Consider the following 15,823-nt stretch of genomic DNA (forward strand, 5'->3'; position numbering starts at 1 on the left):
ATTTTCAAAAAAAATGTTTTTCATTCATTTTTTTTGTTTGGTATTCATTTATTGAAAACAAAACGATCAAGCTTAAGTCATTAATTCTCTACGCGATAGTATAAATCTCGAATCACACTGCCCACTAAAAAGAAAACTAATTCGAAAATTAAAAAAAATCTACTTTTTTATGAATATGGTCGGAAAATTCTGTGCTAATTCCACAGCAACCGCCTATCCTCTTCTACAAATGTTTTTGTTCAGCCAAATGATGACAAGTCGATGCTCTTTTGGGAAGTTTACTAATCATACCGTTGTCATATTCCCGGGTTGACCTCCATACACCGAAAAAGCTTATCATACAATTCCGTACATCAAGTGTGTGGAAAAATGCTTGTCACTCAATTTTCATACAATTTCGAAAAATAGTTCAAAAAAGACATAAGTTAGTTTCTGCGGTTGTTTGATTCTAATAAAACAGACTGGTGATAAAAAACCGGGGTTTTCGTTTTTTGAAAAAAATGCTTATCATACAATTCCAACAATTGGAAATTGTATGGCTGGCATTTTTTTGATAGCGACACAAAAAATTTTGAGTTTGCCCCAAAAATTTATTTTGTTTTTTTTTCAACCGCAAATCGAATTTTGTACGCAAACAAACTTTTTCCAAAAAAAATTTTTGCATGTAAAATTTAAATTTTTTTGTGTGCATAACGTAGTCTTGGATACGATAATGTGACTTTTTTCTTTTCGTTTTATTGTTTTTTTTTTTCAAAACGCTGAAAACTCTTTTTTATATGGCGTGTTTATGTATCTCTTGATCAATGTCTGATAGTTTAAAATTCAAATTTTTAAAAAATAATCATTGTTGAAAAATTTTACCAGTTTTAAAAGTTTGGTACTTTCCTTATACCATTTGTGAAAGACAGCTCTAAGACAATTCAGGTCGTTTTCTATGCACTTTAAATGCGAGTCCGTCCAACCTTTGGTGCTTTGAGTTAACCAACGTCTTTGTCAATTGTGTTCGGTTACAAACACAACCCAAAATTTCGAAACTAAATTTAGAAACAAAAAATCAACAAAAAATGCTTATCATAGAGATTTCATACAATTTTCTGTACGTAGGGAATTGTATGAAATTGTGTGACCAGAAGTTTTGGTCAACTCGGGTTGTTTTTATTCGTAAGGGTCAACTGGATTTTCATTCAAAGTAATTGAAATGATTTACTCTCAGAAGTCTTATAATTGTTTGAAAAAACTATGAAAAATGAATTTAACCATCGAAATAGCAGATAAAATAGCAAAAATCTCCACATGTGATTATGTAAACTTGATTATGTCACAATGACACTTCATGATTATGTAAAAATGACACTTTATGATTATGTAATAAAGACACTTTATGATAATGTAATAATGACACTTTATGGTTATGAAATAAACGCCCGAAGGTTTTAAACATCGGCCTTCCAGTATTTTTCCGAGTCGAGAGAGGAGCCGTTGAGAAGAGAGAAACTCTGAGTGCTGCTGACACTTCCGTTCACTGGTGGGTACTTGTTTCTTTCTTGGGGATTCTCCAGCAGAAACTCTTCCAGCTCCTGCACGTCCTGGAATATCTTGACTTCAAACGGACTCTGAGGGATCTCAACGTCCGCCCACCACACCTGGAAATAAACATAACACAAATTATACAAAGTCAAATGTTTGATAGATTTAAATAAACTAATCTAGAACGGTTTCAGCGATTCGCAGAGGATCTATGAAAAGGTATCTAGTCTGTCTAAGCATAGTATGTTCAACTTATTTCCCCACATTCTCTACTGATTTATTTTGCTGAGAGCGAACCTCTTTTTTGCGACTCAAGGTTTTTTTGGGTTTAGCTTTTTTATGAGTTTTAATTGCGCTAGCGATATATTTTCTACAATTGTAGATACGTTTCATGAATTAACATCGAGTTCTGCAAATTTGTCCGGAAATCCGTAAAAATTCACGACTTTTTTAGCTGATAATTGTACGATGGAACCTGGAGTCAAATTATAGCTTGCCCACAACCTCACATCAGCATCATCTTTACGGTGTAACGAATGCTTTTCAAAAGTAAAGTAAGAATTCTGAACACGTTCAACATAGCTTAATTCGTCTAATTAGCATGCAAATTTTGATACTCATGGGCAGGGGCGGATCTAGGATTTTTTCGAAAGGGGGGGGGGCGGATTTACAAAAGTTTTCGAAAATTTTGACGACCTTTTTTTAGGTCGACCAAATTGATTTTCCGAGCTTTCGTAAAGCACTAAAAGACGCTGTTTTGACCAAATTTTGAGCGCCGCAGGCAATTTTTTGAAAAAACAGGTCAATTTTTTGGGGCACTTTTTGAAAATTTTGAAAAAAAAATCTTGAAAATTTTTTGAAAGTTTTGAATCATAATTTTGAAAGTTTTTTGGCGCGCGCTCCCCCCGCAAAGAAATATTGGCGCCACAGGCGCACTTAGAAAAATTCAAGGGTACGTCACCAAATATGGATATCTAAAAACAGTACAAAGGGGGACCCTTTGGGTAGGCAGGGGATCAAATCCCTGAGAGAAGGGCGTCCGCCCTACCCGCCCCCCTAAATCCGCTCCTGCTCGTGGGACAATGTTAAAATTGTTTTGAAAAAATCGAAGGTTTTTGGTATACGAAAAGGATCTCAAAGTATTTATTGTAAAGCGTCAAATTCAATATGGTTTTTATAACAATTTCTATCAGATATTATGTGGTCTCAGGTTCCCCCTTTTTAACTCTAAACAACTTAACAACATGCAGTTTCACTCTCTACTTTTTGTTGCCTTAGCAATTTAACTTCGATATTTAAAAACCATTTCGATAAATGTGCTTAGGGGAATGCTTTTTGGACGGAATGAAGAGCAGTTTGCTCGGAAGCTAACAAAAATTTTCAGGCCGGCAGTTGGGTGATAAATCAATTATAGCCTGCAAAAAGCGATAGTACGTTTTTTCGGTTTTGTTAAGAAGAAAAGCGTAAATGCAAGCTGGCGCAACGCCAGATACACTAACATGAATTGAATATAGCAGATAGAACATTTTTTGAGTAATTTTTAGAAGTTCCATTGGCTAACCAGCAAGATGATTTCTCCAGAACTCTCAGCATTCTGGGGTCGCCGCACAAAATGATTCACTCGTGATCATTTGATCCATTGTCATATTGAAAAACTTTTTCAGGGATCTTGAAATTTGGCGCAACGGGGGTGGGCAACATTTTTACATCTAGCTGCTTGCATTTTTACATGTGCGCGCAGCCGTTTGGATAATTTTTTCTTTAGTTGGGAGGGCAAATTGAGTAGCCAAATTGTTTGTAACTGGCAAAACCGCACTGGCAACTGCGACAGTCGGGGTAAATCTCTCGTAGAGATCTTTTAAATACCTTATGACATTTCGAACAACCAATTTTCCCGCTAAAGTGTCATGGTTATGCTCTCCATGCGTCCTGATTAATTCGTTTTTTTTTTCTCTAATGGCAGTTGCAGTTGGTTGACCTTTTATGTGTTTGATATTTTGAGCAAATCCAAATTTTGGTGAACTTACTTTTTTGCTTGAAAAAAATTCGTGGCCGGACGCTAGAAGAATTGGGTTGTTTTTAGATGAAACTAAGAATTCGAAAGAAGGCTCAGTCATAATGTGTTTATTGTGTTTGCGTTTGTTTATAAGTTCAGTAAAGTATAAAGTGACTATCAGAATTTAACGTCAGAAATTTTACGTCAAGAAAATATTACGAATTAGCACAAGTAGATATTTATAGTGATCATAATGATTTAGCAAAAAATTTAGAAAAAAAATACGAACTTGTCGATAAGAGTCGTAAGTAATTTAGGAAGCTCCTTTTTAGCATATATAAATAAATTAAACCAAGTTTTTCATAATGGGGCGTGCGTTAATTGCTGGAATAACTTTGGTGTGATAAGAGTTAAGATAAAAAATTCATACAGCCTTATTTTTACTAGTGAAACTACCAGGTGTTAAATTGTACGGTGTTAAATTATCTGGTATTAAATTGTAGGACAACGTGGTCTCAGTATTGTGCCGAGGGGTGTAGATGTGAGGCTCGATTCCCCCCTGAATTCTGGTTGCCAAATTTTCCAAAATGTCCCACCTTTCGTATAATATTACGACATCCATTCTTGGCTGACCAACCTCAAAATTTTACTAAAGGTGCCTTTGGGGCCAATAAAAAATTTGAGGGGAAGCGCGCGCCAAAAAAATGCAATTTTTTGGTCAGAAAGTTGGCCTGTTTTTTGAACAAATTGCCTGCAGAGCAGAAAGTTTTTGACAAAATGGTCCTTGTAGTGTTTTCGGAGAGCTTGCAAAATCAAATTGATCGACCTAAAAAAAGTTCCATAACATTTTCGAAATGTTTCGAAAAACCGCCCTCCCCTTTAGAAAAATTCCCGACCACGCCCCTGTGTGATCTTGTTATAATTGATACTTGCCTCCACTTTATACTCGCCTGGCTCGTTGAGGTTGTAGCGTACCACTATGGTCCTGTTCGTATAGTTATTATGTGGTCTGTGATAATTGATAATTGCCTCCATTTTGTAGTCGCCTGACTCTGTGGGTTTGTAGCGTACCACTATGGTCCTGTTCTTATAGTTATTATGTGGTCTGTTATAATTGATATTTGCCTCCATTTTGTAGTCGCCTGGCTCTGTGGGGTTGTAGCGTACCACTATGGTCCTGTTCTTATAGTTATTATGTGGTCTGTTATAATTGATACTTGCCTCCTTTTGTAGTCGCCTGGTTCTGTGGGGTTGTAGCGTACCACTATGGTCCTGTTCTTTTAGTTATTATGTGGTCTGTTATAATTGATACTTGCCTCCACTTTGTAGTCGCTTTTCTCTCTGGGGTTGTAGCGTACCATTATGCTCCTTTTCTTTTAGTTATTATGTGGTCTGTTATAATTGTTATTTGCCACCATTTTGTTGTCGCCTGGCTCTGTGGGGTTCTAGCGTACCACTATGGTCCTGTTCTTTTAGTTATTATGTGGTCTGTTATAATTGATGTTTGCCTCCATTTTGTAGTCGCCTGACTCTGTGGGGTTGTAGCGTACCACTATGGTCCTGTTCTTATAGTTATCATGTGGTCTGTTAAAATTGATATTTGCCTCCATTTTGTAGTTGTCTGGCTCTGTGGGGTTGTAGCGTACCACTATGGTCCTGTTCTTATAGTTAGTGTGTGGTCTGTTATAATTGATACTTGCCTCCACTTTGTAGTCGCCTGGCTCTGTGGGGTTGTAGCGTACCACAATGGTCCTGTTCTGATAGTTTTTATGTGGTCTGTTATAACTGATATTTGCCTCCATTTTGTAGTCGCCTGGCTCTGTGGGTTTGTAGCGTACCACTATGGTCCTGTTCTTATAGGTATTATGTGGTCTGTTATAATTGATACTTGCCTCCATTTTGTAGCCGCCTGACTCTGTGGGGTTGTAGCGTACCACTATGGTCCTGTTCTTATAAAAACTATGTGGTCTGTTATAATTGATATTTGCCTCCATTTTGTAGTCGCCTGGCTCTGTGGGGTTGTAGTGTACCACTATGGTCCTGTTCTTATAGCTATTATGTGGTCTGTTATAATTGTTATTTGCCTCCACTTTGTAGTCGCCTGGCTCTGTGGGGTTCTAGCGTACCACTATGGTCCTGTTCTTATAGTTATTATGTGGTCTGTTATAATTGATACTTGCCTCCACTTTGTAGTCGCCTGGCTCTGTGGGGTTCTAGCGTACCACTATGGTTTTGTTCTTATAGTTATTATGTGGTCTGTTATAATTGTTATTTGCCTCCACTTTGTAGTCGCCTGGCTCTGTGGGGTTGTAGCGTACCACTATGGTTTTGTTCTTATAGTTATTATGTGGTCTGTTATAATTGATATTTTCCTCCACTTTGTAGTCGCCTGGCTCTGTGGGGTTTTAGCGTACCACTATGGTCCTGTTCTTATAGTTATTATGTGGTCTGTTATAATTGATACTTGCCTCCACTTTGTAGTCGCCTGGCTCTGTAGGGTTGTAGCGTACCACTATGGTCCTGTCTTTCGAAGTGTCTCTGTGCATGTCCACTTTGAACCCACCTGATGGCACAAAAAAATGGAAAAAATAAACAAAGAGTGTTTGGCTTGTGGAATTAGCACGGAAAGTTACTACCACACATAATTTGAAAAAATATACACCTTACCGAAAAAAAAGAATTATTTTCAGTTTTTTTTTGGAATAGGTTACAAACTAGCTTCAAATAAACTACCAATCAAAATATCTAAGAAGTTTCGAAGTTTCTTGTTAAAAGTTTCTAAATAAAAATCCCCCCCCCCCTCTCTCGAGCACAAAAATTTCTTTACTTTTGTTGAAAGTCGGAACAACAATGCAATTTTGTTGGTGCACAAATACTTAGAAGTGCAGCCTCTCTAGACTTGTAAGAGATCTGTTGTGGCAGCTCATTTTTATTCCGTTAGGTTCTGTCTCAGCAAAATTCCCACAACTGTTCAAATTTATAGTTCATCAGATTCTCAGAAGCAGTTACGATACACTAAACTTTTATAAGCAACCAAAGATCTACTTAACAATTACCCCTCCCACCCTTTTTCTAGAAAGCAACAAAAATTGAAGCGTAAATAAAACGCTCTAGTGTGCTAATATACTGGGCTGGCAAATCTTTAGTAGACACTAAAAGGGGGGTATTTTTAGGTAGATCTGCATCCAAAAAATGAGCAATGTACTTTTAGGCCGTGAAGTTCCTTGAAAATTGTTAATTCTGTCGTTCTATAACAGCAACTGTTAGTTGTGGAGTCTGGGTGTGGAGGGTAATGAATCAAAGAAAGAGACCCTAAAAAAGTAGCTGATTTTTTTCTCATGTCATTTACCTTTTGGCCCGTGAACTCTGACCTTGAGCTGACCCGCCCCTGCTCCTTTGGTGTCACACACGAAGTCCCCCCTGAACGAAGACAGCACCCCGTGCTCCAGCCCTGGTCCATAGATACGACACTTTGTGGGGTCAGGGGCGCCCGAGATCCTAAAACACTTCTGTTCTCATCAGCCGAAAGGTCCCGTTAATATTTCAAGAAAATTGGATCATAATGCGCTATTCTGATTGGTTAAATTAAATTCAGCGAAATAAAATATGGAGTTTCATTCGAAACCACACCTAAATCACAAATTTGGTAAGTTTGGACCGTATAACAGAAAATAATCAAAATTGCTTCTAAAAAGCCAAGTTTTAGTTTCACTGCTAATGCTTTATGCTCCCTTCCCGGGGGGCTGCGGTTGCAGAAGTTGCAGAAAATTTTGAAAACTTTTTGAAAATCCGCCTCCCCCCTTCGAAAAAATTGTAGATCCGCGTACTTAACCGTTCAATATATGCTTGGCAATTCGTTACTAGGTACCAAAAGCGAGGGGGGGGAATAGTTAAGGAGGTCCCTGTTTTCAAAGAGGGGGGGGGGGGGTGTGTTATCATGGACCTGAGTGAGTGTGTATAATAACCGGACTAAGTAGGGACTGTTGTGTATGTGTTCCGAGTCGTATTTTATCTCCAGTCCGTGTTTGCCCGCCTCCTTGGGCATTATGTTCATCGAGTAGGTGCCGTCCAGATTGTCGATCACGTCCACTGTCGCCTGGGTGCCCCGCGGACCACGACAGTCGAAAGTGAGCAGACCTGAAATGAAAATTTCCACTTGACAATAGAGTACTGCATAAAAAAATGAAAAAACGGAACTTCGTGAAAAACAACTTGAAAAAACAGGCCTGTGTAGAAAAAATGAGAAAAAACGGAACTGCTCACTTTTGAGCCCTGAAATAAACAAATTGACGCTGTATTGATTTACATAAAATTTTTGTTAAAATCTTTCATTGGATCGCCGAAAACTGACTAAATAGAAAAGCCACACCGAGCATAAATATTCCGTGTTTTTTGAAAGTCGGAACAATAAACTTATTCAAGTATTCTAATAGGCGTGTTTGTGTTGAAACGTGTGCTTGTGAATTCCACTCTGTATTGAGGATTCCACGTAAAACAGAAAGTATTTGGTCTTTGAACTCCGCCTATTTTGTCAACGTTTTTATCTAGTAGAATTGAAGAAAGATGATTCATCTGGAAACAAAAGATTAAAACAAAAACAGATCAACCATGCAAAATTACCCCCTAAACCCCCCTGACGGTAGAGCGGCAAATCGTAAAAATTTTGGCCTGTATCACTTCTTTATATATATTCTCATCACATGCCATAATTACACGACCTCTCGCATCTCAGGACAGAACCTTGACAGAAATGTTTCGACTGCACTTCAACTGGTCTCGAATTGACAATGAATTATGGAGCGCCAATATCAAGCGTTAAGTGTTAACAGTTTTTGAGCGGGATTATTCCGAGCTTAAAAACTCGCGCTTAACATTTCAACTTCATAGTAAAGCACATAAAAAAATTCAGACCATGGCAAAATTGGCATTCTGGATACGAACTTTGAAGAAATTGCGGGCTATTTAGGCTCGGGTGGCTTTATATTTAGTCAGTTTTCGACTTTTCGCTTAAAACTTTTGACGGAAGTTTTGTATAAAATCTGAAGTATATTATTATGTAGAGCGCAAGAAGAAAAAATTCACGTGTGGGTAATTGATTTTGTAAGGTTATGGAGTCTTGCAAATTGTTGTTTTGCCATTTTGGGATAATAAACGCGCAGCATACTGCGTTTGTAAACCACATGTAAGTGAAGGGTTCATGCGTTCCAAAATGAATTGAAGAAAGTCTTTGTTCTGATTTTCGTAACGAAGGTAACGGAATATTTGTGCTCGGGGTGGTATATTTTCCTCACAAATTTCGATTTTTTACTAGCCGTTTTTGACGGACTTTTTAAATATCATTTAAAAGGTAGTGCTGTCCTGAGCGAAAAACTCGAAAAGATATTCCAACTGTGATCATTTTTCGTACAGTTATGGGGGTTTAAAAATAGCCATTTTAGCCAACTTGGGACAATTAACGCGCAATATATTTTGCGTGTCTGTACAAAACATTCCAATACAAAACAGTCCGGAAAAGTACGAAAATGAACCAAAAAACAGTCCCAAGTAATAATTGTTTTAACAAGCCGGTAGGCCGAGAATTTTCCTTTGTTCAACAAACATAAATAACAAAATAGTGACCGCCGCAGTCACGCCAACGTGTTGCGAGCTTGTCAACAAAGGGTAGGATTTAAAACGAAATTTAGAGCCGGTTATCGCCGCGAAGCTGCGACGCACGCGCAGCGCGCCCACCGGCGACCTTAAACCGGACTATTTTGTATTTGGACTGTTTTTTTCCTTAATTTCATGATTTTTTGGACTATTTTGTACTGGACTGTTTTGTATGGGACTGCTTTGTATATGCACCACATTTCGCGCTTTTAACGCGTAAGCTGAGTTTGAATTCGTCTTAGAAATCGTTCCAAATTGGTTGAAGAAAATTTATTTGCTGTATGTGATTTGTTACAAGGAGCGAAATCGATCACTTTGTACTTTATATGGCGTGGGGGAGGGGGGGGGCAATCGCAACATTCGCAACATGGGGCAATCGCAACATTCAGGGTTTCATTCTGATACAAGCCGTCTCGTTTGGTTTTATTATTACAATACCAGACGCTAAATATATTCCCTTGTACTTTACACAGCTTGTTGGGGGAAAAGAAAATGACAAAAAACAACACGAAACACTTTTTGTTTGGATTTTTATCCATTATTTATCCAAAACTTGTTTTTGACCTTAGAGTGCAGTCGGAACATTCAGGGCTCCGCCCTGATTAACGAGTAGGCTTTTTTACATTTGAATCTATGAATTCGTTATCTTAATTGGGGTGTAAGATACAGAACTTTCGGGCTCTTTTCTATTCCCTCTCGTAAAATTGCTTTACGAAATTGTCAAACAGTGTCTATATAATAAATCACGCACAAATTTTTTTTCCAAATCCGTTGATTTGTTCACTTTGATGTGTTTTTTTAGAGTTTAGATAATCAAAAGTCCATTTAAGAAGAGGAGTGGAAAAGAGCCCACTTTTCCTCTAGCAAGAAAACTGAGTTTTGATTGGCTGGCATAATTTTTCGGGCATTCAGCCTGCCTCCAGGTTTTCGCGCCAAAAATTCATGAAAGAGTTTAGATTTGTCGTTACCTGGTCTGGCGGCCCTGGTGTCCACTCCGAACTTGATCGGCCGGCCAATCACCCCCTCCTTCAGTCCAGGTCCAAATGCCTCCACCGACTGAGAGTTCACACTGGGCTGGACTATGACCTTGAACGGGGATCCAGGCACCTGTCTGTCTGCATACGTCACGTGCATCAAGTACATGCCTGGAGTTGGTTAACATACTAATATAACACGCTATATAATAAAAATTGTTATGATTTAAACAACTTCAATGTATCATCAAAAGGTGGTTACTAATGATGAGGGGTTTTGAAGACAAAGACCATGCGTTTAATCATCTTGAGCTCTCAGTTTTACTTTGTGAACGCCATGCTTTGATTTCTCGGCGGAATCAAACAACTTATGATATTTTGTATAAACTAAAAGACATTAATCGTAGTTGATGGTTTTTTATGGGGTTCTTTTTCAGTTTGCCAACCCTCGTAAAATAATATAAAGTTATTTAAAAAATGTTAAAACAGTCATTCGCATGAAAGAATTCTTGTAAAATTTTATTCACTTGTTCACGTTAACACGTTTTATTGCAATTAAGCACATCGAAAGACATTTTATTTAGCTTTCGTAATTTGAATTTCAGAAAAATTCAGAGGGGGTGGGGCTATTAAATAAATGATTTTTTTGCTTGCCTTGCATGTATGGATTGTAGGTCGCATGATAAATAGTGTCACTCTTTTTGGACACTTCCACTTTCACGTCTCCATGTAGTCCACTCATTCTCACCTCCGGCTCACCTAAACACGGGAAAACATTCGTAATAATTTGCGTTAAATAGTTAAATAGCTACCGTTTGCTTGTAACCCCAAGGTTTGTGGTTCGAGGCCCACCTTGACTCGTGCACGCTCTTGAGAAAACAATTAGCTGCTCAGGGCCTGACTATAATCGAATATCTTTCTTTATTAGAGGAACAACACTGTCTTCTCAGCAAAGAGCTGAATTTGCTCACATGTTGTTTTTCCTTTGATGATACAAGACTTGAATCTTCTTAAAATAAGTAAATTCGACAAGAAGTGTTCAAATCGATTCATACATTTCGGCCGTTGGCAGAACTATATTGTACAAGCAAGCAAGTTCAGATTCCGCCCCAAAAGAAGTTGACAGATAAGCTAACGAAGATTTTTGTATCAACTCGCTTCATTGGGAAAGCAAATTAATCGCATTTTAATTTGTTTTTTAGTTCGGTCAATTTGATAAATTTTAAGGACTTATGAGTTCCGGCACTGGATTTTTATTGGAAGAAACTTGATTAAATTTTAGCTTTATTGTCAGTGTCTAAAAAGTGAAAAGTAATCGATTAGAATCAATTAAAAACGGATTATATTGCTATTATTAAATAAAGCATTAAAAACCAGCACTAAAAATCAATTATAATCGATTTTTTTTTCACTTTTATAAATAAAGACAAGGAAATTCCATTATCACTGACTGGTGAGATGAAAATTTCAACGCGCACAAAGTGTTTTAATTCTGCCTCGTTTCGGTTCTGAGGCAGATCGGTTTCGGGTAGCTGGCCGATTGACAACATTTCAATTCATACGTAAATTAACCGTAATTATCGAAAATTACAAGTCAACAAAGAATAACGAACTGCCATAAGTTTTGGTATTTAAAAGCAGAATTATTCAATGTCATAAAATACGCAAAATGAAAACATTAAAAAGTCAACTTTAAAATGGCGCCTGAACAATTGTGAACTTTTTTTCGATCTTTCAGTTTTCGACTTTTTTCACTCTCTGTTCTTCGTTCAGCAGAAAATTCATTGGTTACTTTTCTGCGTTTCAAACTAAAGTTGGTTGCTTGTTTTCAACTTTTTTTTCTTTTTTTACGATGACTGTCGCATGTGTCTTATATCTATTTTTGCGTTCAGTATTTTCATCACACCAGGCAGAAAAAACGACCTAATTTGAAAACAACGTTTGTATTTTTTCTAAGACTATGGTCAGAACATTCTTTGCTGTTTGCACAGTAACCGGCTATCCTTGTTTCATTTTGTTGTCTGAGTGGAGCATGGGAATCAAGAGACAATTTAGAGCAAAAAAAAACATTATAGTTGATTTCTTTCCACTTTTCTTAAATGGGTTTGTCGATAATTTTTGAGAAGTAATTTGTTGCTTCCAGGGAATGTGAAAAAGTACACAATTTCAATCTGATTTGGATCTTCATTTTGAGCAGTATAGAAGCACGGACTAGTTGTTGTGCAAATAGTGCTCTCATAATTTCGACCACTTTGATTTAGGAAAAGAAATGGAAAAATTAACAAAAAAAATGAAATCATTTTGGCAGTTTTCGGCTACATTTTTGTTCTAAAAAGATATAATGCTGAAATGCTGAATCAGGCAAAAAATTCAATAGCGAGTGCTGGTAAATCAAGAGGGGATTCTTTGGGGGGGGGGTTGCAAGTTTGCCATGCAAAGGGTTAGCCTTTTGCAGCTATTTGCCCCTGGTTACAAAAGCTGAAAAAAGGTTGGAGCTCGAACAAAATATACAAGTCAGCCTCTGATCAAGGGTTTTATTGAAATCTGAAGACGTGGAAAAACTTCAAACCAATTTTAAATGACACTGAGACTCGTTTTTTGAGGTTTTTTTTCCAGAGAGACAAGAAAAAAGAGACAACATCTCGATAACTTATTACGATCAGAGAAACGCCTCTTTTCAGTCAAAGCGAATGATTTTTAAACAAACCCACATACTTGAAGAGTTTTGATGCGTATCCGCAGCGCTGGATCTAGAACGTTCTCCAGGGGAGGGAAACGTTTTGTTTAGGTCAATCAAATTGATTTTCCGAGCTCTCGCGAATCACTATAATGATCCTAATTTCATACTGCCCCGCAGTGAATTTGAAAAACGTGTTTAAGACATTTTTGGAAAGTGTTCATCAAAAATCCGCATTTTTTGGCGCGCGTTCCAACCTCTAATTTAGTGTATGGAAAAAATAGGGTCGACCTAAAATGAATGTCGTCACAAATATTGCCAAAGAGCCGACCCTTTAAAAGGTCAGGGGGTCAGTCATTGAGGGAGGCAGGCGCCCAACTCTTCACCCGCCGTAAATCAGCTACTGCAAAACAAACCTAGAGTTCTGAGAATAGAGTGCTCATATTAAATTTGGGTGAGAAAAATCAGATGAGTCAAATACTCCCTAGCTATTTTATCCAATCACTTTCTTCGAAAAAGGAACCAAAAAAGCTATGATTCGATTCTATTTGTAGTTATTTGGCAAAATGCAAGCTAGAAAGAAATTAAATTTACATAGCAAAAATAAAGCTAGAAAAAACAATCTATTGCATTTCGACTCAATATTGGTAAACTTAATGTATATTTTTTCGAAGCGCGGAAAAAATGAGAGCTATACTAACTTGACATCTCCGTTATCCACTGTGAAAAGCAAATTGTTTTTTCCTGTGTAGAAAAAATGAGAAAAACCGGAACTGCTCACTTTTGAGCCCTGAAATAAACAAATTGACGCTGTATTGATTTACATAAAATTTTTGTTAAAATCTTTCATTGGATCGCCGAAAACTGACTAAATAGAAAAGCCACACCGAGCATAAATATTCCGTGTTTTTTGAAAGTCGGAACAATAAACTTATTCAAGTATTCTAATAGGCGTGTTTGTGTTGAAACGTGTGCTTGTGAATTCCACTCTGTATTGAGGATTCCACGTAAAACAGAAAGTATTTGGTCTTTGAACTCCGCCTATTTTGTCAACGTTTTTATCTAGTAGAATTGAAGAAAGATGATTCATCTGGAAACAAAAGATTAAAACAAAAACAGATCAACCATGCAAAATTACCCCCTAAACCCCCCTGACGGTAGAGCGGCAAATCGTAAAAATTTTGGCCTGTATCACTTCTTTATATATATTCTCATCACATGCCATAATTACACGACCTCTCGCATCTCAGGACAGAACCTTGACAGAAATGTTTCGACTGCACTTCAACTGGTCTCGAATTGACAATGAATTATGGAGCGCCAATATCAAGCGTTAAGTGTTAACAGTTTTTGAGCGGGATTATTCCGAGCTTAAAAACTCGCGCTTAACATTTCAACTTCATAGTAAAGCACATAAAAAAATTCAAACCATGGCAAAATTGGCATTCTGGATACGAACTTTGAAGAAATTGCGGGCTATTTAGGCTCGGGTGGCTTTATATTTAGTCAGTTTTCGACTTTTCGCTTAAAACTTTTGACGGAAGTTTTGTATAAAATCTGAAGTATATTATTATGTAGAGCGCAAGAAGAAAAAATTCACGTGTGGGTAATTGATTTTGTAAGGTTATGGAGTCTTGCAAATTGTTGTTTTGCCATTTTGGGATAATAAACGCGCAGCATACTGCGTTTGTAAACCACATGTAAGTGAAGGGTTCATGCGTTCCAAAATGAATTGAAGAAAGTCTTTGTTCTGATTTTCGTAACGAAGGTAACGGAATATTTGTGCTCGGGGTGGTATATTTTCCTCACAAATTTCGATTTTTTACTAGCCGTTTTTGACGGACTTTTTAAATATCATTTAAAAGGTAGTGCTGTCCTGAGCGAAAAACTCGAAAAGATATTCCAACTGTGATCATTTTTCGTACAGTTATGGGGGTTTAAAAATAGCCATTTTAGCCAACTTGGGACAATTAACGCGCAATATATTTTGCGTGTCTGTACAAAACATTCCAATACAAAACAGTCCGGAAAAGTACGAAAATGAACCAAAAAACAGTCCCAAGTAATAATTGTTTTAACAAGCCGGTAGGCCGAGAATTTTCCTTTGTTCAACAAACATAAATAACAAAATAGTGACCGCCGCAGTCACGCCAACGTGTTGCGAGCTTGTCAACAAAGGGTAGGATTTAAAACGAAATTTAGAGCCGGTTATCGCCGCGAAGCTGCGACGCACGCGCAGCGCGCCCACCGGCGACCTTAAACCGGACTATTTTGTATTTGGACTGTTTTTTTCCTTAATTTCATGATTTTTTGGACTATTTTGTACTGGACTGTTTTGTATGGGACTGCTTTGTATATGCACCACATTTCGCGCTTTTAACGCGTAAGCTGAGTTTGAATTCGTCTTAGAAATCGTTCCAAATTGGTTGAAGAAAATTTATTTGCTGTATGTGATTTGTTACAAGGAGCGAAATCGATCACTTTGTACTTTATATGGCGTGGGGGAGGGGGGGGGGGGGGGGGCAATCGCAACATTCGCAACATGGGGCAATCGCAACATTCAGGGTTTCATTCTGATACAAGCCGTCTCGTTTGGTTTTATTATTACAATACCAGACGCTAAATATATTCCCTTGTACTTTACACAGCTTGTTGGGGGAAAAGAAAATGACAAAAAACAACACGAAACACTTTTTGTTTGGATTTTTATCCATTATTTATCCAAAACTTGTTTTTGACCTTAGAGTGCAGTCGGAACATTCAGGGCTCCGCCCTGATTAACGAGTAGGCTTTTTTACATTTGAATCTATGAATTCGTTATCTTAATTGGGGTGTAAGATACAGAACTTTCGGGCTCTTTTCTATTCCCTCTCGTAAAATTGCTTTACGAAATTGTCAAACAGTGTCTATATAATAAATCACGCACAAATTTTTTTTCCAAATCCGTTGATTTGTTCACTTTGATGTGTTTTTTTAGAGTTTAGATAATCAAAAGTCCAT

General features: G+C 37.5%; 1 protein-coding gene across 1 annotated transcript; it reads right to left on the reverse strand.

Moving 5' to 3' along the window:
• Positions 1-1,256: 1,256 nt before the first annotated feature.
• Positions 1,257-10,901, reverse strand: LOC134854649 (filamin-B-like). Its single transcript, XM_063870997.1, has 6 exons — positions 10,801-10,901; positions 10,141-10,317; positions 7,489-7,660; positions 6,873-7,021; positions 5,992-6,086; positions 1,257-1,643 (listed from the first exon to the last, which is right to left on the reverse strand). The coding sequence occupies exons 1-6, from the start codon at positions 10,886-10,888 to the stop codon at positions 1,434-1,436; spliced, it is 891 nt and encodes a 296-aa protein (XP_063727067.1). The 5' UTR covers positions 10,889-10,901; the 3' UTR covers positions 1,257-1,433.
• Between the last annotated feature and the right edge of the window lie 4,922 nt (positions 10,902-15,823).

Source organism: Symsagittifera roscoffensis, chromosome 9 (assembly GCF_963678635.1).
Source record: "Symsagittifera roscoffensis chromosome 9, txSymRosc1.1, whole genome shotgun sequence".
Taxonomy (NCBI): Eukaryota; Metazoa; Xenacoelomorpha; order Acoela; family Convolutidae; genus Symsagittifera; species Symsagittifera roscoffensis.